The 23,910-nt window shown below is 37.0% G+C and overlaps 1 protein-coding gene across 2 annotated transcripts in view; it reads left to right on the forward strand.

The window, feature by feature from the left end:
• Positions 1 to 23,910, forward strand: part of LGR5 (leucine rich repeat containing G protein-coupled receptor 5) — a 196,891-nt gene that overhangs the window by 129,148 nt on the left and 43,833 nt on the right. For both annotated transcript variants that reach the window (XM_072655379.1, XM_072655380.1), the window contains exon 5: positions 22,561 to 22,776. In XM_072655379.1, coding sequence (XP_072511480.1) covers positions 22,561 to 22,776 — 216 coding nt within the window. The remainder of the gene's footprint in view (positions 1 to 22,560; positions 22,777 to 23,910) is intronic.

The raw sequence follows: 23,910 nt of genomic DNA on the forward strand, positions 1-23,910 counted from the left end.
TCTCTGATTTACAAAAGGCTTTACATACACTATTTCACTCGATACTCAAAACCCTGTGAGATAGCTTGTACAAATATTATCCCCATCTTATAGATTAGAAAACTAAGATTCAGTGAAGTAAACTACTTATGCCTAACATCACAAAGCTAGTAAGTGACAGCAAAATCCAATCCTTTAACTCCATATCCAATTTTTTTCTACTCCAACGGGAAAGCAAGTCTTAATTTTTGTTACTATGGTAGTCAGTATGATTAGTTTTCAGACCAGATTTTCTGACCAGATTTCTGACTTTGGGCAAATCATTTCACCTCTGTGGGCCTCAGTTTCCTTCTCTCTAAAATGAAGTCTCCTCAATTGCTAAATCCTAGAATCCCTAGGAAAAGGCAAAAAGAACCTGAACAACTTATAGAACTATGTAAAACCAGTGAAGTTGGGCTATGACCTTGTACATTCTGGTTTTCGGAACTAGTCTATTCTCAAAGAAGAATTTAGATAATTGCACAGAAGAGTCAAGTGATTGGGGAGAAGAGAGAGAGCAGGAACAGTAAGAAGGTCTGGGTGTTGACTAACTCCCTGAACTATCATCCTGATGGACCACATTTACTACTTAATACGTTTTCTAATATGGTAAACTTTACTCTGAACCCCTAGAAAAATGAAGCCTTCCTTCTCAGAAAGCAATTTATCCAGGTTAGCTCATTTAATAGCCTATGTAATAACAGTGATAACAATCAGTACAATAATCTAAGACAATTCTGAAAGATTCATGATGAAAAATGCTATCCATATCCAGAGAGAGAGACAGGGAGAGAGAAATCTGATGAACGTTGGGTACAGATTGAAGCTTACTTCTTTCACTTCATCTTTCTGGCTTTCATTTTTTTTCTACATAGTTAATATGGAAGTATGTTTTGCATGACTTCACATGTATAATTGATATCATATTGCTTTGCCTTTTCAATGAGTGGGGGAAGGAGTGGAGGGAGACAGAAATTGGAACTCAAAAAATTTTTAAATGCATATTAAATAAACAGTATCATTTTGGAAGCACACAAAATTAAAGCAATAACAATAAAAACGAGAATTTATATAGCATTTTAGAGTTTGCAAAGCATTTTATGTTTTGTCATGTAATGCTCACAGCATCCCTGTGAAGTAGGTGCTATCATTATCCCCATTTTACAGATGAGGAAACTGTGATCAAGACAGGTTGGGTGCCTTGCTCAGGTTCATACAGATAATAAGTGAGCAAAACAAGATTTAAACTCAGGTCTTCCTAACTCTAAGTCCAGTCATATAGCTGCCTTAATAACAATAACTATCCCCTCACAGTCATTTTTTAGATTGTATCTCAGTGACCAAGGAAATTCCTGATGAGGAAATTCCTTTTACCAATGCAGGTCAGTCAATGTTGGGCAATTTATAGTCTCAGACTGTTGTGAAGGGAGTACTGAAACATTAAATTAAATTATCTGCCCAGGATCATACTATAATCAATGACAGTGGTGGGCCTTAAACTAAGTTTTCCTGACTTAAAGTCACTCTCTCTTCATTGTACCCCATTGTCTTTCATTGAAAGTATTCATGAATAAGAGGGATCACCTGACTAGGGAAGGAAGTAAATAAAAGGAAGAATGAAATTCTAGAGGCATTAGAAACCAGCATACATGAAAAAGAAGTAGAACTGTGTGGTGCTGAGTCAGTTTATCACCCTTTTCTAAGTTCCTACCATGAACCAAGTGCTGTGCTAAGCAATAATGATACAAGGAAGGGCAAAAGACAGTTTTTGCCCTAAAGGAGCTCTCAATATAGTGGGAGAGACAACATGCAAACAATATGTACTGAAGAGACATAAAGAGAATAAACTGGATATTGTCCCAGAGGGAAGGTACTAAATTGTGAAGGATGGGGAAAGGCAATAACTGGAGTCAGTGCAGGACATGGAGGTGTTTTCACCTAAAGAATTCAAGAGGTAGTTGAGTTTCAGACCCAGGATAAAAAACAAGAAGGAAACCTTTTTGCATATTGGCATATGTCACTATTGGCAATGTAACTATTTCCTCTATCTGGTCACAGGTGGGTGAAAATAAAAGTATAAAGCTGCAGAACAAAGGGCATTCAAGCACCTTCCTCATTTTTCCTGTGACTGTGGGAAAGTAAGCTAGTTAGTCAATAAAGATTTATTGAACACTAACTATGTGCCAGACTTTGTGCTAAGCTCTAGGGACACAAAAAGATGCAAAAGACAATCCCTGCTCTGAAGAAGCTCACAATTTAATAGGGAAAAGTCTGTTAATCTCTCTGAGTATAAATTTTCTCATATGTAAAATGGATTCTCATTCATTCAACATGTATTAATAATAACAAGAATAGCTTTTAACTGACACTTTAAAGTTTTCCAAGTGTTTTACAAATTTATTTTATTTGATCTTCATAACAACCCTGAGAGGTAAGTACCATTACTATCCCCATTTTACAGATGAGGTAACAGAGGTAGACAGAGGTTAAATGACTTACCCAAGGTCATACAATTAATAAGTTTCTGAGGTCTGATTTGAATTCATTTATTAAGAACTTACTATGTGTGAGGCACTATGGTAGGCACTGGATTTACAAGAACAAGAATTTTTTAAATCCCTGGTATCAAGCAACCAGGTAAATAAATACAGTATAGCAATAACTATCCCCTCACAGTCATTTTTTAGATTGTATCTCAGTGACCAAGGAAATTCCTGATGAGGAAACTCCTTTTACCAATTCAGGTCAGCCAATGTTGGGCAATTTATAGTCTCAGACAGTTGTGAAGGGAGTACTAAAACATTCAGACAGGTAAATAAATACAGTGTAATTTCTTTTTTTTTTTTTTTTTTGGATAGGTATAATTTTACTTCTTTTTTTTTTAGATTACAACATTTATTTCCACAAAATTTTGAGTTCCAATTTTTCTCCCCATCTCTCCCCTCTCCCCACCCCATAACACCTTGCATTCTGATTACCCCTTCCCTCAATGTATCCTCCATTCTATCACACCCCACCCTTCCCTTATCCCCATCTTCTCTCTTTTCTTGCAGGGCAAGATAGATTTTTATACTCCATTTCCTGTATTTCTTATTTCCCAGTTATATACAATAACAATTCTCAACATTCGTTTCTAATGCTTTGAATTCCAACTTCTCTCCCTTCCTCCCTCCCCATCCATCCTCACTGAGAAGGCAAGTAATTCAATGCAGGCTATATATGTGTCATTTTGCAAAAGACTTCCATAATAGTCATGTTGTGTAAGACTAGCTATATTTCCCTCCATCCTACCCTGTCCCCCCTTTATTCTATTCTCTCATTTGACCTTGTCCCTTCTCAAAAGTGTTTACTTCTAGTTACTCCCTTCTCCCTACTTGCTTCTAGAATCCCCCACACCCCACTTGTCCCCTCCTCCCTTACATTCCTGTAGTGTAAGATAGATTTTCACACCAACTTTAGTGAGCATGTTATTCCCTCCTTAAGCCATATATGAAGAGAGTAAGCTTCACTTTTCCCCTCTCGCCTCCTCCCTTTTCTCCTCAATTGAACAAGATTTTTCTTATCTCTTTTAAAAGTAATAATTTCTCCCATTCCATTTTCCCTTTCTCCTTCCAATATATTCCTCTCTTACCCCTTAATTTTATTTTTTATGGATGTCATCCCTTCTGATTCAACTCAACCTGTTCTCTCCAATTATATGTGTGTGTGTGTGTGTGTGTGTGTGTGTGTGTGTGTAATCCCTCCACCTACCCAAATACTGAGAAAAGTCTCAAGAGTTACAAATATTATCTTTCCATGTAGAAATGTAAATAGTTCAGCTTTAGGAAGTCCTTCATGATTTCTCTTTCCTGTTTACCTTTTCATGCCTCTCTTGACTCTCGTGATTGAAAGTTGAATTTTCTCTTCAGTTCTGATCTTTTCATCATGAGTGCTTAAAAGTCCTCTATATAATTGAATGACCATTTTTTCCCTTGAAGTATTATACTCAGTTTTGCTGGGTAGGTGATTTTTGGTTTTAATCCCAGTTCCTTTGACTTCTGGAATATCCTATTCCAAGTCCTTCAATCCCTTAATGTAGAAGCTGCCAGATCCTGTGTTGTTCTGATTATATTTCCACAGCACTCAAATTGTTTCTTTCTAGCTGCTTGCAATATTTTCTCCTTGACCTGGGAACTCTGAAATTTCACCACAATATTCCTAGGAGTTTCTCTTTTTGGATCTCTTTCATGAGGTGATTGATGGATTCTTTCAATATTTATTTTGCCCTCTGGTTCTAGAATATCAGGACAGTTTTCCTTGATAATTTCATTAAAGATGTCTAGGCTTTTTTTTTGATCATGACTTTCAAGTAGTCCCTTTAAATTGCCTGGATCTATTTTCCAGGTCAGTCATTTTTCCAATGAGATATTTCACATAGTCTTCTATTTTTTCATTCTTTTGGTTTTGTTTTGTAATTTCTTGGTTTCTCATAAAGTCATTAGCTTCCATCTGCTCCATTCTAATTTTTAAAGAATGATTTTCCTCAGTGAGCTTTTCAAGCTCCTTTTCCATTTGGCTAATTCTGCTTTTTAAAGCCTTCTTCTCCTCATTGACTTTTTGGACCTCTTTTGCCAATTGAGTTAGCCTATTTTTAAAGGTGTTATTTTCTTCAGCATTTTTTTTGGATCTCCTTTAGCAAGCTATTGACTCACTTTTCAAGCTCTTCCATGGCCTGAGCCCATTGCATATTCATTTTGGAGGCACTAGATGCAGAAGTCTTGACTTCCTCTGATAGTATGTATTGTTCTTCCTCATCTGAAAGGATGGAAGGAAATACCTGTTCACCAAGAAAGTAACCTTCTATGGTCTTATTTTTTTTCCCTTTTTCGGGCATATTCCCAGCCAGTTACTTGACTTCTGAATCCTTTGTCAAGAGGAGGATCCTAGTGCTCCTCCTCACCCCAGGATGTGCTCAGGGCTGAGATTCAGATCAGCTGCTTAAGTTCCCCAAGGACTTTAGGCCAAGTGCTTCACAGATGGATGCTGCAGCTGCCACCACTACTATTGCTGCCACTACCACCGCTGCTGCCTGGGGCCAGTGCTGGGGGAGACCCTACTCCCCTTTCTCCCCTCTCACTGACTTTTGAAGCTTTCTTTGGCACTTGTGGGTTGAGGGATCTGAGACCCTCCCTGCTGGGGATTCTGCCCCAGAGGCCTGTTCCTCCTGGTGCCATGTGGCCAGGGCTGGGCTCTGCTCCACTCAGCATCCCATGGGATAGACCTTTCCTGTCAGCCTTCCATATTACCTTTGGTTGGAAATCTCTTTCATTCCGTTGTTCTGTGGCTTCTGCTGCTCTAGAATTTGTTGAGAGTCATTTTTTTACAGGCATTTTATAGGCTGTGGGGGAAGAGCTAGAGTATGTGCATCTTTGTACTCTGCCATCTTGGCTCTACCCCCATACAGTATAATTTCAGAGGAAGGACAGACCTTACTGGAAGAATGAGGGACACCACACATAAGCTGCTGAATGAGTTAAATCTTGGAGCAAGCTCAGTATTCTGAAAGGCAGAGCTAAGGTGGAAGTGCATTCCAGAAATCTGGGACAATCTGTTCAAAGGCACCAAGGATAAAGTGTCCCAATTTGTCTACAAAAGAGAATAAGAGGGGTTGCAATGTGAAAGTTAATGGAGTCAAATTTTGAAAAGTCCAAAATAATACTTGCCCAGCCTACTTCTTTTCAACTCACCTAAAAATAAGTCCTTGAGAGTTATCAGGGCATATAAAAGTTAAGTGATTTGCCCAGGTTTACTCAGAAAGAATCCAAGGTAGGAATATAACCTATTTCTCACTGGCTCCAAGTCCAATATCCACTATGCCCAGATGCCTCCAAAATAACAACTCAAAATGTACAAAAGAAATGAAACTCTTGATTTAAAAAAAAAAGGAATATATTCCTGTACCATTAAGGATCAAGTCTGAATTTCTGAACAAATTTTAAATTCAACAAATATTTATCAAACCCTGCATACCAGCATTCTGCTAGGCACTGTAGGGTATATTAAAGAGTTTTAAGATGGAGCACATTGCCCTCTTAATTCTAGTTGCTTCCCTTCTACATTCATTTCCTAATCCTATATATAGCTTGTTTGCATGTTGTCTCTCCAACAGACTGTGAGCTCCTTGAGGTCAAGGGCTGTCTTTTGCTTCTTTTTGCCATCTTTTGTTTCTTTGCTATCCTCATTGCTTAGCATAGTACCTAGTGAATAGTAGGTGCTTAATATTTACTGAAGGACTAATTGACATTCCTCATAATAAGCCTGTGATGTAGAAAGTAAATCCTCAATTTACAGAGGAGGAAGGTAAGGCTCAGAAAACTTAAGTGATTTGTTTAGGGTCATGTGACTAGTAAAAGAACAGAGCTGATATTCAAAGCCATAGCTTTTCAGTTCAAGTCCATGTCCAGAGTTTCTTCACCATACTATGATAGGTTCTTGGCCTTCAAGGCACTTACAATCTTAAGGTAGATGAAGACTTTTAAATATTGAATACATGGAAAATAGTATGAAAGTAAGCAGAGTCAAGAGAGGAAATATCCATAATAACAATGTAAATGAAAAGAACAGCAGTCTTAAAACAATTAAAAATCACAAGGGACAAGCATGGACCCAAAGAAAAGATACAATGCACCTCCTTGGGGTATATGTATAATAGTGGAATCTCTGGATCTAAGGATGTGAACATTTTTGTTTATTTTTTTCTTAACAGTTTCACATGGTAGGGTGCAAAAGGCTTGACTGGACTCAAAGGATTTGGTTTGCTACCACCTGATGACCTTTCTTCATCTGAAAAATTAACTAGATGACCTCTGAGGGGATTGGGGTCATTTCTTTTATTTTCAGACAATTTTGATGTACTGTTTGGTTTTGCTGAATTTTGTTTTCATCTCATCTTCCTTTTTTCCCCTTTTAAAAGAATTCTTGTTATAAAGATGGTTGTCTGGGAAGAGAGTGATATAAGGAAAAGTACAGGCATATAAAAACAAAAAATACCAAATACATTTAAAAAAAGAAATAGACAGGGAAGGCTTCAAGAAAGAGATGAGATGAGCCAAGCCTTGAAGGTCTGGATAGGAGAAGGACATTCCAGGTAAAGTGGGAGATATGAGCAAATGATTATTGATCGATCTAAGCAGAAATGAGTACTGGCAGGTGTGGGTGATGACGAAACCAACTAACTAGAGAGTAGATAGTGAGAGATAAGATTAGATAAATAAATTATTGTAGATTCTTGGCCAGGGAAGTAACATGATAAAAGAAAGATTATGAGAGCAATAATCTCCCAAAGTTGTTCAGAAAGGATCAGTTAAAGAGAGGAGATCAGTTAGAGGTTCTAGGTGGTATAATGGATAGATTGACTTGGAATCATGAAGACTTGAATTTTAATCTTATCTCAAAAACTCTCTAGCTGTGTGATGCTGAGCAAGTCACCTCTCTGGGCCTCTATAAAAGGGGGTTAAGAGCACCTGAGTCACAGAATTTTTAGGATTAAATGAGAAGATATCATGATGAAGATCAAATGAGATAATAATTTCATTATTGTAATTGCTACATAAATGTTAACTATTATTATTATTATATGTAAAGCTCTTTGGAAACCTTAAAGCATTAATGAAATATTGACCGCAGAATCAGACTTCAGTTCTTGAATACCTGAATATAGACTTCAAGAATTTGTGATTTTCACAGGCCTGAAAGAGGTCACCAGACTTCCATTCCAATTTAACAATTCCTCTAGCCAAGAAAATTGGCTCCTTGTGGCCAACTCTCTGTGATAGGAACGTGACTCATTTAGACCTTGGACAGCAGTCACAGAGTCAGAAGATATTAGGTCACACTCAAAACCTATCCAGCTTGATAGGACCTATAAGAGCTGGTCTGACCACCTCAAACCAGAAACATCTCTTCCCATCCCCTATGTGCAATGATGACCTAGGAGTGAGACAAATGACAGAAGATTACAGTTACAGAATTGCAGAAAAACTGCAGAAACCATTTAGAGCAGGATCTGTGGGTAGGAGTAGTCTTTGTACTTAGATGGGAAGAAAAATGTATCTATTTTATTATGATCAGTTTCCTTTATAATCCTTTGTGTTTTATTTTATGTATTTAAAAATATGGCTCTGAGAAAGAATCTACAGGCTTCACAAGAGTACACAAACACTCACACACACACACACACACTCACACACACATACACACACACACACAAAAGGGGGAGAGGTTAAAAACCCCTGAATAGCCTAGTGCCTACTCAAAGTATAAACCTTGGTTTTTAATTTATCTATTCAGTGATTAAAGACTTGACTGTGGGAATTAAGGCAAAAGTATGAATACAAGAGATATTTCAAAGAGAGAATGGAGAGGACTTAGTAAGGCAGTTAGATAAGCAGTGGATAGATCTCTGGGCCAGGAATCAGGAAGACCTGAGTTCAAATCCAGCTTCAAACACTGACTAGTTGTATGTCTGCACAAATCACTTAACCCTCTCTGTCTCAGTTTTCACAACTGTAAACTTGGGGGAGGGGGATACTAATAATACCTACCTTCCAGAGTTATTGTGAGAGTCAAATAAGATAATATTTATAAAATGCTTAGCACAACACCTAGCACATAGTAAGTATTTAATAAATGTGTTTCCCCACCACCACTACCCATGAGCAAGTAGATATTGGTAATAAAGTAATGAGAGACATTCAAGATTTATCCCAAGTTTTCACATCTGATTATCGCCTACGAGGAGAATATTGATACTATTGAAAAGAATGAGAAATTGTTTTCTGTGAAGAGAAGAGAAATTACAGAAAACTTTGCCTTTCTCAAATTCTCAGAGACTTAGAACTAGAAAGAACCTCAGAGGTCATATGGTCCAACCCCCTTCTTTTAGAGATAAGAAAACTCGGTCCCCTAAGAGATTATGACTTACCCAAAGTCACACTGATAGTAAGTGGCAAAGTAGGAAATTGAAACCAAGTGTTCTGTCTCCAACCCTAAAGTGGTTTTTTTCTGTTGAATTATACTGCCCCTCTAACAATTTAGTGTAGTATTTTCCCCATTAAAAAATCACAACCCTAGAAATGCGATGACACGAGGTATCATAATCAAAGTTATATTACTTGTTAGAACATTTTGCTGCTTAAATGAGGATTTTTTTTTTTTTTACATATTGTAAATGCTCTTCTACTGTCTGCTTTGCACATTGTGTGGATCTGGTAAATTTTAGATTTGAATGCTGTATTGTTTCAATAAGCCCATAGCATTTGTCAATCCAAAGTAGGTGAGATGGATGGGATTTTACCTTTCCAAAGCCCCCAGGTTCAACACTGATCTCTCATAATATCTTCCACATGTAATCTATTGGAAAAGGCAAGTGAAAAAAATTAATTTGGAAAAGAACTCCCCCCAAAATGAGACAAATCAGAAACTAACCATTACAAGTAATCAGTGTGTTTGTGTGACACCTATAGAGCTACTGTGTACCCAATACATGCCAAGCTGTGTTTGGACATGGAACCCCAGAGAGTCATATCATTTTATATGACTGTTGGGTGCCAACTACAAGAACATCAGGTACCACACAAACATTAGACCGCAACAAAAATTGTCCCAACATTAACGGACAGAACGGATACATATAGAGCAAATGTCATGATAGTAAATAATACCATCGCAATGAAAATTCTCTTTACAATCAATAAAATTCCAAGGCATGTCCTGGGAACAGATTGATTTCAAGAAATTTTTTCATAATATAATAATGCATATATCTCCCTTAACTTAAGTATACTAGAACTGGTCTATAAACTGAAAGCCTTCCATAATTAGAATGAAGTAATGACCCAGACTACTGGAGTATCTTGCCCTGAGCAAATTCCCTTTTGTCTCTCCTCTGCTTAAAAATTGCTTCCCTCACCACCACCCCCAAAAAAACTCACTAAAATTGAACTATGTATAGCAGAGTTAATTATTTAAAGGCTGTTAAAGAACAACTAAGTTGTTAACCTTGTTCTTCATTTACCAAAATACATACTAGGGATGTTAATGACATAAAAGCCAAGGTTGTGTGTGTGTGTGTGTGTGTGTGTGTGTGTGTGTGTTCTTTTAATCTTAAGAATCTCTAAATAGCTACTCTAAAATAAACGGGACTGGAATAGAGTGCCTACAGGTTCCCATCCTGCTCTGGGAACATCTGGGAACATCTATGAACTAACTGTATCATTTTTAATGTCTTTATTCTTTTTGAGCAATCCATGTTAATAATTGACATTATTATACCTTATCTCAGATGTGGAATTAGCCAAGATCAATAGCTTATCTTTTGACAGGTGTTTTCTTCCTTGTGGTTAACTGTTCATCAAGGGCATTAACAAACAAAGGCAGACATTTATGGGAGACATTAGTAAGATATTGTATAAGATACATAAAGAAGCAATTTGCAGAAAAACGTTGATTTAAAAGAAAAAAAAATGGTACTAGTAACATGGAATCTTAAAACTTGGAGGTCATCTATTAATTCAGTTTCTATTCAAAAGGTTGGAGTGTGTGTGTGTGTGTGTGTGTGTGTGTGTGTGTGTGTGTGTGTGTGTGTTTGGGGATTTTTTGACAAGAATTTTCCAACATCAAAGCCTGAATGATTTTCCTTCAGATATAATCACATCAAATATAAGCTTGCATTATTTTTAAGTATATTTTTAATTCACAGAACAAAGCAAGCCTTTCCATAATATAGTACAATAAAAAAGATGATTGCACATGAAACTGCAATTCTACCATGTACAACTCCGAATACACAATAAAGTTATGAAATTTTTTTTCCCTTTTTTCCCTCTCTCCCCATTCTGCCCTAGAGATGACTACCATTAGAGACAAATAGGTATATACATGTTAAATTATTCTATACATACTTCTATCCATCAGTTCTTTCTCTGGATGCAAATTATGTCTTTCTTCATATGTCCTTTATCTTTAATCAGTGTATTTATAATAGTCAAAATGACTTAATCGCACAAAGTCATTCTTAAACAGTATTGCTGTTTCTGTATATGATATTCTCTTAGATCTGCTCACTTTGCTCTGAGTAAGCAATGGAAAAAAAACCCAACCATAAGTATACACTTGCCTTATGCAGAATACATGATATGGCAACGAAAAAGGGTACTGGACTTGGGCAAAGATCAGGGCTTGGATTACCTGTTGGATCACCTCAGCAAATAATGTAACCCTTCCGAGCCGAAGCTTCTTCCTTTTTAAAATGGGAATAAATGACAAATATTATGTGTGTGTATATATGTGTGTGTGTGTGTGTGTATAAGAAAAGATGAGATCAATGATTTTAGAAAAACACAGAAAGGCTTGCACAAAATAATGAAGAGCAAAATGAGTACAACCAAGAGAAATATTTCTTCCAGTAATAGCAATACAGTACAGTAATAGCAATATTTTTTTTAAGAATGACTTTAAGCAAATATGTTATTTTATCTATTTTAAGTACCTAAATTAGCTATAAAGGACATATGAAGAAAAACTATCTGTATCCAAAGAAAGAACTGATAAATAGAAATATATATAGAATAATTATATGTATATATTTATGTGTATATATATATTTATATACCTATTTGTATCTAATGGTAGCCATCTCTATGGCAAGGGTGAGGGGAAGAACGAAAAAAGGAAAAATATTTACTTGATAATTTTGTTGTATATTTGAAAGAAATAGTCAAGTTGTGTATAGTAGATTTGTACTTTGGAATACAATCTTTTTTTATTGTACTATGTTATGGGAATTCTTGTTTTATTGCATAAATTAAAAAGAAAAGAAACAATGCGGATGATAGTGTTCACACAACTCATCTCAGAGGTCTGTTATGAGGAAAGCGCTCTGAACCTTAAAGCATCCTGTAAATGTGAGTTGTTGTTATTTTATTATGAGAAATTAGAGAAATATTCACCCCAGGTTGCATGTCAATCTGAAACTGTTTCATAGCTTGCGATCCTCTGGCCAATATGGCATAAATTCCCACCTTGGAGGCCATCTAGTCAAACCCCCTAATTGAATAGGTAAGAAACTTTAGCTCAGAGAAGTTCTTTCTTGCCCCAGGTCACACAGTAAGTAAATAAACATCAGAAGTGAAAACGTGTTTGTGGGATCAGAGATTTTGAACCAAAAGAGACCTCAGAAGCTGTCTCATCTAACCTCCCTCATTTTACAAGTGAGAAATTGAAGCCGAGACAAGTTCAATGATGCCAATGAGTTTCTGAGATCAGGTTCTGACCCAAGGCTTCCTAACTAAGTGCCATACACTATCTACCATGCCATCTCTCACCATAACTCATTTAGCCTCTGATGCTTTGATTTATAAAAAGGGGGGGGGCGGAGCTGGGCAAGATCCCAACTGTAATCCCAGCTACTAGAGAGGCTGAGGCAGGCCAAGATCTTGCATTCAGGGGTTTTGAGATGAAGTAGACTAAGACATTTGAGTTGGCTGCACTAAATTCAGCCTAATGATGAGCCTCTGGGACATTGAACCACCAACTTTCCTAAGCTGATTTTACAAACCAGCCCAGATTGGAAATTCAGCAGGTCAAAGGTCCCATGCTGATCATTAGTGAGAATGTCTTGAGTTGCCACAGCATTTTCGAACCTAAATGAGGAGACAGTCTAAGAAAGAAAAAAAGGGAAGGGAAGGGAAGGAAAGGGAAGGGAAATGATATGGTAAATGTAACATGAAACTACATTTCAAAGGTGTTTTCATCATCTACTCCTGCTTAGTTACTCACACTTTTCTTCACATGTTGACAGATACTGGATTTTCTAAGTTGATTTAAAGATACTATAAAGCTTATGCAGGAAACCAGACTGATAGAACATGAGCCCTTTATTTATCAACTAGGACACACCTTGTACCTTGCCACCTGCTTTGTCTGTGACTCTTCCTAAGAGCCACCTGTAGGTGTGATAGGAATTAACTACTCACACCTATTCAGCCTTGGAGTCCTCTATAAAGATTAAATCTGGTAACGCTTCCAAGTATGGATCATCTCCCATTCTCTGAACTCAATTTAGACCATGAACACCCTGTGTCTCTCGGATATACAAAGTAGAATGTCTCTTTGAGAGTCTATCATGTGGGGTATTTTCTAAAAGTGAGCCAGAAAACCTCAAGCTAAAGGCACGAAAAAATACATGCTTGAAAATAACTCATATTTCCATAATGCTTTTAGAGTTTGCAAGCACTCTTCTATGAGGTAGGCTGTGCAAATGTCATTATCCCCATTTTATTCATGAAGAAACTGAGATTCCAAAGAAATTTAAGCAACTTAATAGGATTAGCTAGCATTTCTATGGCACCTAAAGGTTTAAAAAGTGCTTTACATGTGCTGTCTCATTTGATCCTCACAACAATCCTGTAAGGGAGGTGCTGTTTTCATCTGTCTTATAGATGAAAAAGCATAGAAGAAGCTTAGAAAAAATTCAGTAGTTTTGGAATAACGCTTGCTTTTAAGTCATTTCTTAGTCATGTCCAATTCTTCATGATTCCATTTGGGATTGTCTTGGCAAAGATACTGGAGTGGCTTGCCGTATCCTTCTCCAGCTCATTTGACAGATGGGGAAAGTCAGGCAAACAGAGTTAAGTGATTTACCCAGGGTCACACAACTAGTGTCCAAGGCCAGATTTGAACTCAGGAAGATGACTCCAAAGCCAGCGCTCTATGCATTGTGCCACCTAGTTACCCTTTGATAATTATAGTCAGCATTTATATATAGAACTTTTAAGATTCATAAAGCACTCTATGTATGTAATCTTATTTGATTCTCACAACAATTCTGCATGGAAGGCGCTACTGTTATCTCCATTTTACAATAAGGAAGGTGAGAAGTAGTTGTGATTTTCCTAGGGTTGCATAGTCAGTAAGGCAGGATTTGAACTCATGGCTTTCTAACTCCAAATCTAGCCTTCTATCTACTGCTTGCCCAGGACCCAAGGCCACAGAGCTGGAAACCATTGAATCCAGGAAAGAGTCAAGTCTCCTGATTCTAAATTCAATTAAACAAACATTTGTTTCTTAAATACTATGTAGTGTAGTTGAAAGCATGCTAGACATGGATGCAGGATGTGGGTTCAAAACCCACTTCAGATACTTATTAGTTGTGTGACTTTAGGCAGCCCACTTAATTTCTCTGGGACTAGACTTCACTATCTATTAAATGAAGGAATTGTATCCAATGACCTCTAAGCTTTCTTCCAGCTGTGGCTCTAAAATATTAGGTACAAGGTACTATGCTAAGCACTAAGGCACAAAAGAAAAGGGTGGAGTAGAGAGGAAAGAGAAGGGAATGGTCGCTACCCTCAAAAGGCTTATAGTCTAAAATATACTTTTCCACTAGTGTATCATCATAAATCTTTCTAGTATATCATCATAAATCTTCTTGCCATACCATGTTGTCTAAGAAAAACAATGAAACCTTTTTGTGCCTTATACTAGGCCGCAAAAATGTTGTAATTTTGAAAATGAAACCCAGGGATCATCATTTAGACATTCATCTAGACATGTCCAACCTTGCACATTTCCTTTGAATGCCAAATTGATCTCAGATATTAAATGCACCATGCCCTAGATATGATTATTAATTATATATTGCTAATTGTATAATGGCATGTAAAAGACAAGGGTACTGTCCAGGGAGAGGGACTGGATGACATCTAAGTGTTATGGTCAGTTTCCTTATGAAAATTCCTTTTTTTTTAAAGGTCTTGTTATAGAGAAGCCCAGTCTGCAAAGCTAAGCTCTTATGAGTGATTTCTAAAAAGGCACCAGAAAACATTGACATTTCACTGACATTTAAGGTTATTAATTTGTGCAGCCTGAAGCAATTCTGGGGATAGCTTTGGAAGCTTCTTGTCATTTCATAGACTACTTGTCATTTTTACCAGTGGTAATAAAGAAGTGAGGAGGAAAGAACACTGACTGGAGTCAGAGGACCAGGGTTTACAACCCCAACTTTGATGCTTATTCACCTGGTAAACTTACTCAGCCTACCTGGGCCTTGGTTTCCTCTACTGTATATAGAATGAGGGGCTTGGACTACATTTATAAATTCCTGATCTGATGATCTTTTCTCAGTCTTTCCTTATTCTTTTCAATCTGTCTGCTACATTTGACTCTACTGACTACCCTCTCTGATTTTTCATGACTCTTCTGTGTTCTGGTCCTCCTCCTACATACCAGCTCTTTCTCAGTCTCCTCTGCTAGTCCATCCATAGCACACCCCATAACTGTGGGCATTCCCCAAGGTTCTGTCCTGGACCCTCTTCTTTCTCTATCTTTGTGATCTCAGTTCCCATAGGTTTAACCATTCTTCCATCTAAACTCTCCCCTCTTCCAGACTTTGCTATTTCTATCAAGGGCACCACCGCTTTTCCAGTCTCCCAGCTTTGTAATTACAAAATTATTCTGAAGTCTTAACTCTCTTTCACATATCCAATCAGTTGCCAAATATTGCTATTTCTGCCTTCAGAATATCTCTCACATCAAATCCCCAACCTCTCTCACAGTCAACCCCCTCTCTCTACTCACCCCCTCTCGCTTACTGTTATAATAGCCTCCTAATTGGTCTCTCTGCCTTAAGGCTCTCTCTACCCCAGTCCATTTAACTTAAGCACATGAACATGTGACTTTTCTATTCAGTTAACTAGAATAAAATGTAAACTGCTCTGGTCACCTTTTAAAGCCATACACACACACACACACACACACACACACACACACACACACACACACACACACACACAAACACACACACATATACAACCTAGCCCCGATCTGTCTTCCCCGCCTCATTGAACAATACTCTCCCTCTGGAATTCTGCCATCTAGCCAAAAAGGTCTTATCTCTGTTTCTCTCCCATGACATTCCATCTACTATCTTCTTGCCTTTGTCTTAGACATCCCCAATGCCTGAAATGCTCTCAACTCCTTCCCTCCTCCTTATAGAATCTCTCTCTTCCTTTAGGATATGTCTCAAGGGGAAAGGATTCTTCTATACAAAAATAGGTATAGCAGCTCTTTCTACAGTGTGAAAAAACTGGAACCTAAAGGAGTGCCCATCAATTGGGGAGTGGCAGAACAAATTCTGATGGATGAATGTAAAAGAATGTTGTTGTTCATTTAGAAATTGTGAAAGTTACAGTTTTAGAGAATCTCCAGAAGACTTCTATGAACTGATAATGGAGTGAAGTAAACAGGACCAGGAGAAAATTTGACATAATGATCACAACATTGTAAAGACAAATAACTTTGAAAGACTTTTCAATTCCAAAGGACTAGTCATTTTTTAGACACACAAAATATAGAAATTTGTTTGACTATGCATATTTGTTGCAAGAAATTGTGTGCGTCTATGTGTGTCTGTGTGTATTTTCCCCATATAGGGAGGTGTGAGGGAGAAAGAAAAAATATTAATCTAAATGTATTAATTGCACCTTGACTCCTCAACTGTTAGTGCCCTCTCTCCCAAACTACTTTGCACATATCTGCATGCTTAACTTTATGTTTATACTCTATGTATAGTACATAAATGTATTATATATGTATAGTACATATATGTATTATATGTAATTGTTTCCTCTATCAGAATGTAGTTTCTTGAGGATAAGGCTTATTCCACTCTTTGTACTTGCATTGTACAGCACAGTTTCTAAATAAATACTTGATTGATTATCTCTCTGTAAATTAATCAGATTAATCTATATAATGTATGTAATATTAATATATTGTATGTAATATATAACATACAGATTCAACTAAATGATATAATACTGACTGGTATTTATATTGCACCTAGCAAAGTGCTTTAAAAATATCATCTTATTTGATTCTTACAACAACCCTGGGAGGTAGTTCACTTTACACATGAGAAAACATTAGATTGTGAGCTCCTCAAGGGCAGGAAATTTCTTTTCCATTTTTTTTAACTCCAGTACTTAACATAGTACCTAGCACATAGCAGGGGCTTAATTAATGCTTACTAACTGACTGGCTGACTGACTTAGCCAGAGTCACACGGTTACTAAGCATCTGAAGCAAAATTTGAACTCATGTCTTCCTGATGGCAGATCCAGTGCATTGTGTCATCTAGCTGGCCCCAGTTTGTCTCCTGAGCTTCAGTTACAGCAATTGCCCATCAAATATTTCAAACTGGATGTCCCAGAGGCATCTGGGTATATACTCAGTCCTGTCTGATCCTTCAGGTTCAGAAATGGAACAAAATGAAATACTTATAAACCATTTTAGCAATTCACAAAAAGAGGTTTACTTAGTCATAGCATGGAATTATATTACTTATCAAGGACACAATATTGATTGCATTGAATGCAGTTTCCTTGTGTTTGTGTTGGCCATACTGGTCAAACTGAAGAGAGCAACCTCTTCATAGATTGGCTTTTTATACTTTGGCTACCAGGTAGTTTATCAATAGACTAAGCCTCAGTCTCCTGGGATAATTCAAATAAGTCTCAAGGATAATTTTAATACCTTTCAAGGAAAACTAGCCAAGCCTTACATGACAGCTATTGTTCATAGGCAGCTAGATGGCTGTGCGTAGAGTGACCTGAGGACAGGAAGGCCTGGGTTCAAATCTGCCCTCAGATACTTACTACAACTAATAATAGCTAGCATTTATATAATACCTACTACTTCCAGACACCATGTTGAGCATTTTACATATATTATCTCATTTGATACTCACATAACTCCAAGATGGGTGCTATTATATTATACATTGCATAATAGCATTATAATATACATTATATTCAATGTTATATTAAATTATAAATTTACATTATAAATAAGGAAACTGAATAAACTGAGGTTAAATAATTTGCCTTTGGTCCCACAGCTAGTAATTGCCTGAGGCTGGTTTTGAAGTCAGTCTTCCTGACTCCAGGCTAACTACTCCATCCACTGACTGTACCACCTGCTGTGTAACCTAGAGTTAGTCACTTCAATATCACTCAACCTCAGTTTCCCCATCTGAAAAAATGGACCTATGTCCACAATGTCGTATGGCTCAAATGAAATAATAGATGTAAGAATGCTTTGTATACTATATAGTGATATTCAAACACTAGCTATTATTATTATCATGCCACACATTTAAAGCTTTACATGTCCAAAACAAAACACGTCTTTCCCCAAACTCACCTGTCTCCTAAATTTTCCTATTTCTATCAAAGACTTAACCATGCTTCCATTCTCCAAGGTTTGTAACTTTGATATTATCCTCATTCCACAAATCCAAACAGTGGATAAATCCAGTAGTCCCTAACTCCACAACATTTCTTTCATGGGTACCCTTCTCTTTACTCACACAACTAACACCCTATTTCAATCCCTTAATACCTCTCACCTAGATTATTGCAATACCTTCTTAACTGGGTTCCCTCCCTCAAGTCTCTCCCACTCCTCATTCATAAGTTCTCTGATGAAATTACATATTTAGACCAAAAACAAAACAATAATTTCAATCTTTAAGTAATGGCAATTAATGATAATGAAAACATCTTTAAAATAGAGATGATTTCTTATTTCTAAGGCCAAATACTAAATACACACACACACACATATATATATATATATATATATATATATATATATATATATATATATATATATATATATATATGGCTTTGCACTTGGTGGACATTGTTGAGTTGAAATGGAATTGTTGAATCAATTGTGCTCTATAAATGTAATAGAATACTATTTTGCCATGTGGCTTTATGTAAACTAAAGGGTGGCAAGTATTCTCAAAAAAAACGGAAAAACAAAACTCTTATAGCAAATGTACGTAGTCAAGCAAAACATTCCTACATTGGCTACATCCAAGAATAAATGTAATATTTTGCATCTGGAGTCCATCACTGGATAAACATATATATGAAAGGGAAGAGTTCAGAAAACCATAGGAAGACATAAATGAACTGATTCAGGGTGAAATAAGCAGAAGCAGAACAATTTCTACAACCACCACAGCACCATAAAAAACAAACTCAGAAAGACTTAAGAAATGTGATCACCAACCAGAAGATTGATGATAAACCCATGCCATGCCCCTCTTGATGGAAAGGGGATGGCCTCAAGAGGTAGAATATACCATATGTTTTTAGAAGGGGCCAATGATGGAATTTGTTTGCACAAGATTCATCCACTGATTGGATTTGTGTGGGGAGGATAACATCAAGGTTACAAATTTGTGTTTGTTACAAGAGTGTTACTTTTCTTCCCACCTCCACCCCGCCATGGAGGATTGAGTTTAGAGGAAGAAAAAATTAATACCTGTTAATTGGAAGAATACACAGAGTGCCTGAAACCTCTTAGTTCACATACCACCATATCACAGTTTAAAAACAAAAAAAAGTGCTGTACTTCCAGTTAAACCAAACAATTACCACCCAACCCCTAAGCAAACTTTTACTGATTTTAGAACATAAGCCTAGTGTTGCCTGGACAGCAGAGGAGAAACAGTATCGAGTTTTCCTAAACATTTCCAGCTCCGTTTGTTGACAGAAACTTATGCTATTTTAGAAGTGGAGTTTCTGCTGCCTGCCATGTCAGTTATTATACTGGAAATTTAATTGTAAGAGGGCTTTGACACTGAACCTTTAAAATTTGTTCCAATTGACCTTCTCTGAGTTATTTGCCAGAATCTGGCCTAGTGCCTCAGGAGGGATGATTTGTTCCCATTCAGTGGGTAGGCTTAGGGACCAAGAGACAGAGCTGACCTGACATTATGGGGACTTAAAATGAGGAAACCCCTTCAAATAAAGAGATTAGTTGCCTACCCTAGAGAGTTTCCCATATCTCCAAACTGTTTGAGTTTGGTTTGCAGAGGGATTATTTTGTTATCCTGGTATGTTTCCTACATCTGTTTAGTCTTAAGGGCTTCCAAAAAACATTTTTCAGAATCCATTTGTACTTTTATAAATATCCTTCTAGTCTATAGCAAATTTTAAAATGAATTCTTAAAAAAACAAAAAGATTTTGAAATGGACTCGTGTGATGGTCGGGAGCAGAAAAACATGTGTATAGGACGTCAGAAGCATATAAAAATCATGTGGCTTTTATAGATCACCTCTACTTCATTCAGGATTTCATCAGACCAGCATGCATAACTTAATGTCATTTCAAGGCAAGAAATGAATGTGACCAATTTCCAACCCTTGCCAGAGTTGGACCCAAGTGAAAAGAATGTGTCATATGTGCACCCCCTGCTGGCTGTGGTGCAATAACATCTCATTAACCAGCCATGACATTTAGACAGACTTGGCCACATGAACAGCAATGACTGGTGAACAGAAAAGGAAAGAAACACCAACAAGGCCATCAATTTTATTATTCACTGGAAATATCAGTAGAACTTTTTTCCAACAAAAATGAAGGGGGGAGAAAAGCTAGAATCAGTAAGAGATGTTATCAGGTTTTGGATTTGTTTTTTAATGGTATGGAATTTTATTAATTTAAGGGTATTTTAATGATATTAATGGTATTTTAATGATAATGGCACTTAATGGCATTGATTTTTTCAAATGATTTTAAATGGTATTATTTAGTGGCAGCAGCTAAAAAAAACAACGAACACTCCTCCTTGGTCAACAATGTTCTTTTGAAGTCATTGTAACTCCCATTAAAGCTTGAGATAATCATTTCTGGGGCTTAAGCAAACTAGCCAGTAGCCAATAGGCTCATCCATCTAGAGCTGATAGGGACCTTACAGGTTAACTAATACAGATGTGTCAGACTCAGATAGAAATGGGAGGTAGAGGGGTCAACTAATTTATACCTTTTGACTCAGCAGGTGATCAGGGACAAAGGAAAAGAACCTATATGTTCTAAAAGAGTTATAACAACTCTCTTTGTGGTAGCAAAAAATTGAAAATTAAGTGGATGGATGCCCATCAATTGGTGGGATGGCTACATGAAAAGACTTGCAAGAAATGGTCATTATCCTTCATTCTCGAAGAGTGCCAAAATGACATCACTATGTTAGAGTCAACTGTGTGTCCAACTGTGGCCAATCAGACCAACACAGTTTGGAATGGTCTACCACAAATGGACCACAAATAGTCCATGTGAACATTTGGGGTAGATTCTCTAAATCTGCACATCTCACCCTTCTTTTGAGCTCCTTCAACTCTGCTTTGCTCACAGAGAACAGCACCTTCTCTGATGAGGGCACACTGTGCTCAGCTTTCCTGTGCCAGTGTCTCCCATGTCACACAATTATTTCCAAAGTTCTCCAGAGAGGCCTTGAAAGCGTCCTTATATATAATAAAGAGTGAAACTAGCAGAACCAAAAGAATGTTGTTTCTAAGAAAACTGTGAACGACCAAGTTGTTTTGGGTATATGAATATTCAAATTAACTACAAAGGATCTATGAAAGAAGGTGTCACACAATTCCAGAGAAAGAACTGATAAATAGAAGTATGTAGGGTATAGTTTTACATATATTTACATATCTGTCTCAAAAGGCAGCCTTATCTAGTGTAGGGTGGAGAGGGAGAGAAGGAAACAATTTGGAACTTAATTTTTTTAAATTACATATTAGGATCTTTTGGTCCATATATTGATTTAGTTTCAAAATGTAATGTCATCTATGTTTTATTGCATTTTTTAATTTATTTTGTTAAATATTTCCCATTTATATTTTAATCTGTTTCAGCAATATGTGGGCATGTTGTAGTCTCCAGGAGTCATGTATTTGACTTCTCTAATCTAGTTCAACCCCCTTATTTTATAGATGAGGAAACTAAGATCCAGGGATGATAAATTATTTACTCAAGGTCACCCAGGGATGGGTTTTGTACAAATCATAGGCAGGATTTGAACCCAGTTACTCTGATTCCAAAATTAGCAGTCTTTCCATTTCACCAATATGTCTTTAATTTGTGGGCAAGAGATAGGCAGTCATTTTATATTACAGATCTATTTCCTGGTTTCATGAAAAAAAGCTAAAAAGTCAGCAATCCTAAAACCTCAGTCTTCTGAAATGATGACTTCCTCCCAGTGAAAAGTCTACAGACTGAATACCACTGAGAGGAGACTGATTTGAACTTCAGGTCCAACTTGACTGGTAGTCTAAGACACAAAGAGAATCCTAGAATCAGAATTGTTTAGCTGGTAGGGACCCAAGAGTTCATCTTGTTGAACAGAAGAAGAATACAAGAGAACAAGAGAGAAGATACCATATCATGGAGTGGTTCGTAAATGGTCTATAATACCCATTTTCTGTTGTAATTTATAACAAAAGTCCAAATCCCTTTTTCTTATTTATCAACCAATCAATCAAAAATGTGAATTCTCAGTATCAGGAGATCCCAGGGGCCAAAGAACAAGGGCAGAGGAAAACCTTTTTTACATACACTTGGATCATCAGTCCATTACCACATTTCAAATAAGTTTGTGGCCATGTTTCCACTAACATTTTGCTTTCTTTTTTTTCTAAGGCGTTTGGATGCCAACCAAATCAACTACGTCCCATCCAACTGCTTTAATGGCCTGATCTCCCTGAGACACCTGTGGCTAGATGACAACTCTTTGACTGAAATCCCTGTCCAGGCTTTTAGGAGTTTGTCAGCATTGCAAGCCATGACCTTAGCTCTGAACAAAATACACCACATACCAGACTATGCTTTTGGAAATCTCTCCAGTTTGGTAGTACTGTAAGTTTTATTGAATTGTTTTTCTAAAATAAGAAAATGTTCTACTTTTACTATATAACACAGATTTTTTAAATGCAGAACTCTCAAACTTTGATCAGAATTTTAAGGTATGACTTTCCTCCTACCAATGACAAAACATGCACATACCATGGAATGGCTTATAAATGGTCTATTTATTTAATATCCATGTTTGTCCCAATTCATAAGGCAAGTCCAAGTCCCTTTTCCTTATTAATCATTTCATCAAATATGTGAGTATGTACAATGTTCAATGCATCTGTATTCTGAGATGTAGATTTATTTTTTTATTTAATTGAATATTTTCTCAAATAGCATTTATAAAAATAAATGATCTTAGGAGCTAAGAAGACTGATTATCAGAGATGGGTAGATTTATTTTCTTATATAATTGAATATTTTCTCAAATAGCATTTGTAAAATAAATAGTCATACAACTAGGAGCTGTGAAGACAGTGATTATCAGAGGAGTGACTGTAATAGGTGGGCCAGACCACTGAGATAATCCAAGTTACATCAGATTAGGCATCTGGGTGATGTAGTGGATGGAGCTGGGGGCCATCTGTAAGGAAGATCTGAGTTCAAATCTAGCTTTAGACACTTTGGCAAGTCACTTAACCTCTATTTGTCTCAGTTTCCTCAGCTGTAAAATGGATATAATAAGAGTAGGGTTGTTGAGAGGATCACATGAGATCACACATGTGAAATCACTTTGCATAGTGTCTGTCTTATAAGGTACTTACAAGTTTGTACTCCTTCAGTAGGAAATACTGAGCTTAGAACCTAGGTAGCAAGAATAAGAAGCTACCAGATAACACACTTCCTTCTACCTGCCCCCTACCAGTACCCTGTCTTCACCGTCCCTAAGCTATATAGTGTCTCAGTCCTGTCTTGGCTCTTCCTATCCCCCACTCTAGTATAGCAATAATCTCCAAAAGTCTTTACTCTATGCCCCTTCCCTTAACTAGATTTGTCTTTGAATGGTGATTTGAGGGTTATTTCTTACTGCTTACCCTGACCGCAAAATTGCTAGTGATAGCTCTGAATCAAGTCAAGCCAAGTCAATACGCATTTATAAAATGCCTACTCTGTGCCAGGCACTGTGCTAAGTCCTGG

The sequence above is a fragment of the Notamacropus eugenii genome, chromosome 3 (genome assembly GCF_028372415.1).
Source record: "Notamacropus eugenii isolate mMacEug1 chromosome 3, mMacEug1.pri_v2, whole genome shotgun sequence".
NCBI lineage: Eukaryota > Metazoa > Chordata > Mammalia > Diprotodontia > Macropodidae > Notamacropus > Notamacropus eugenii.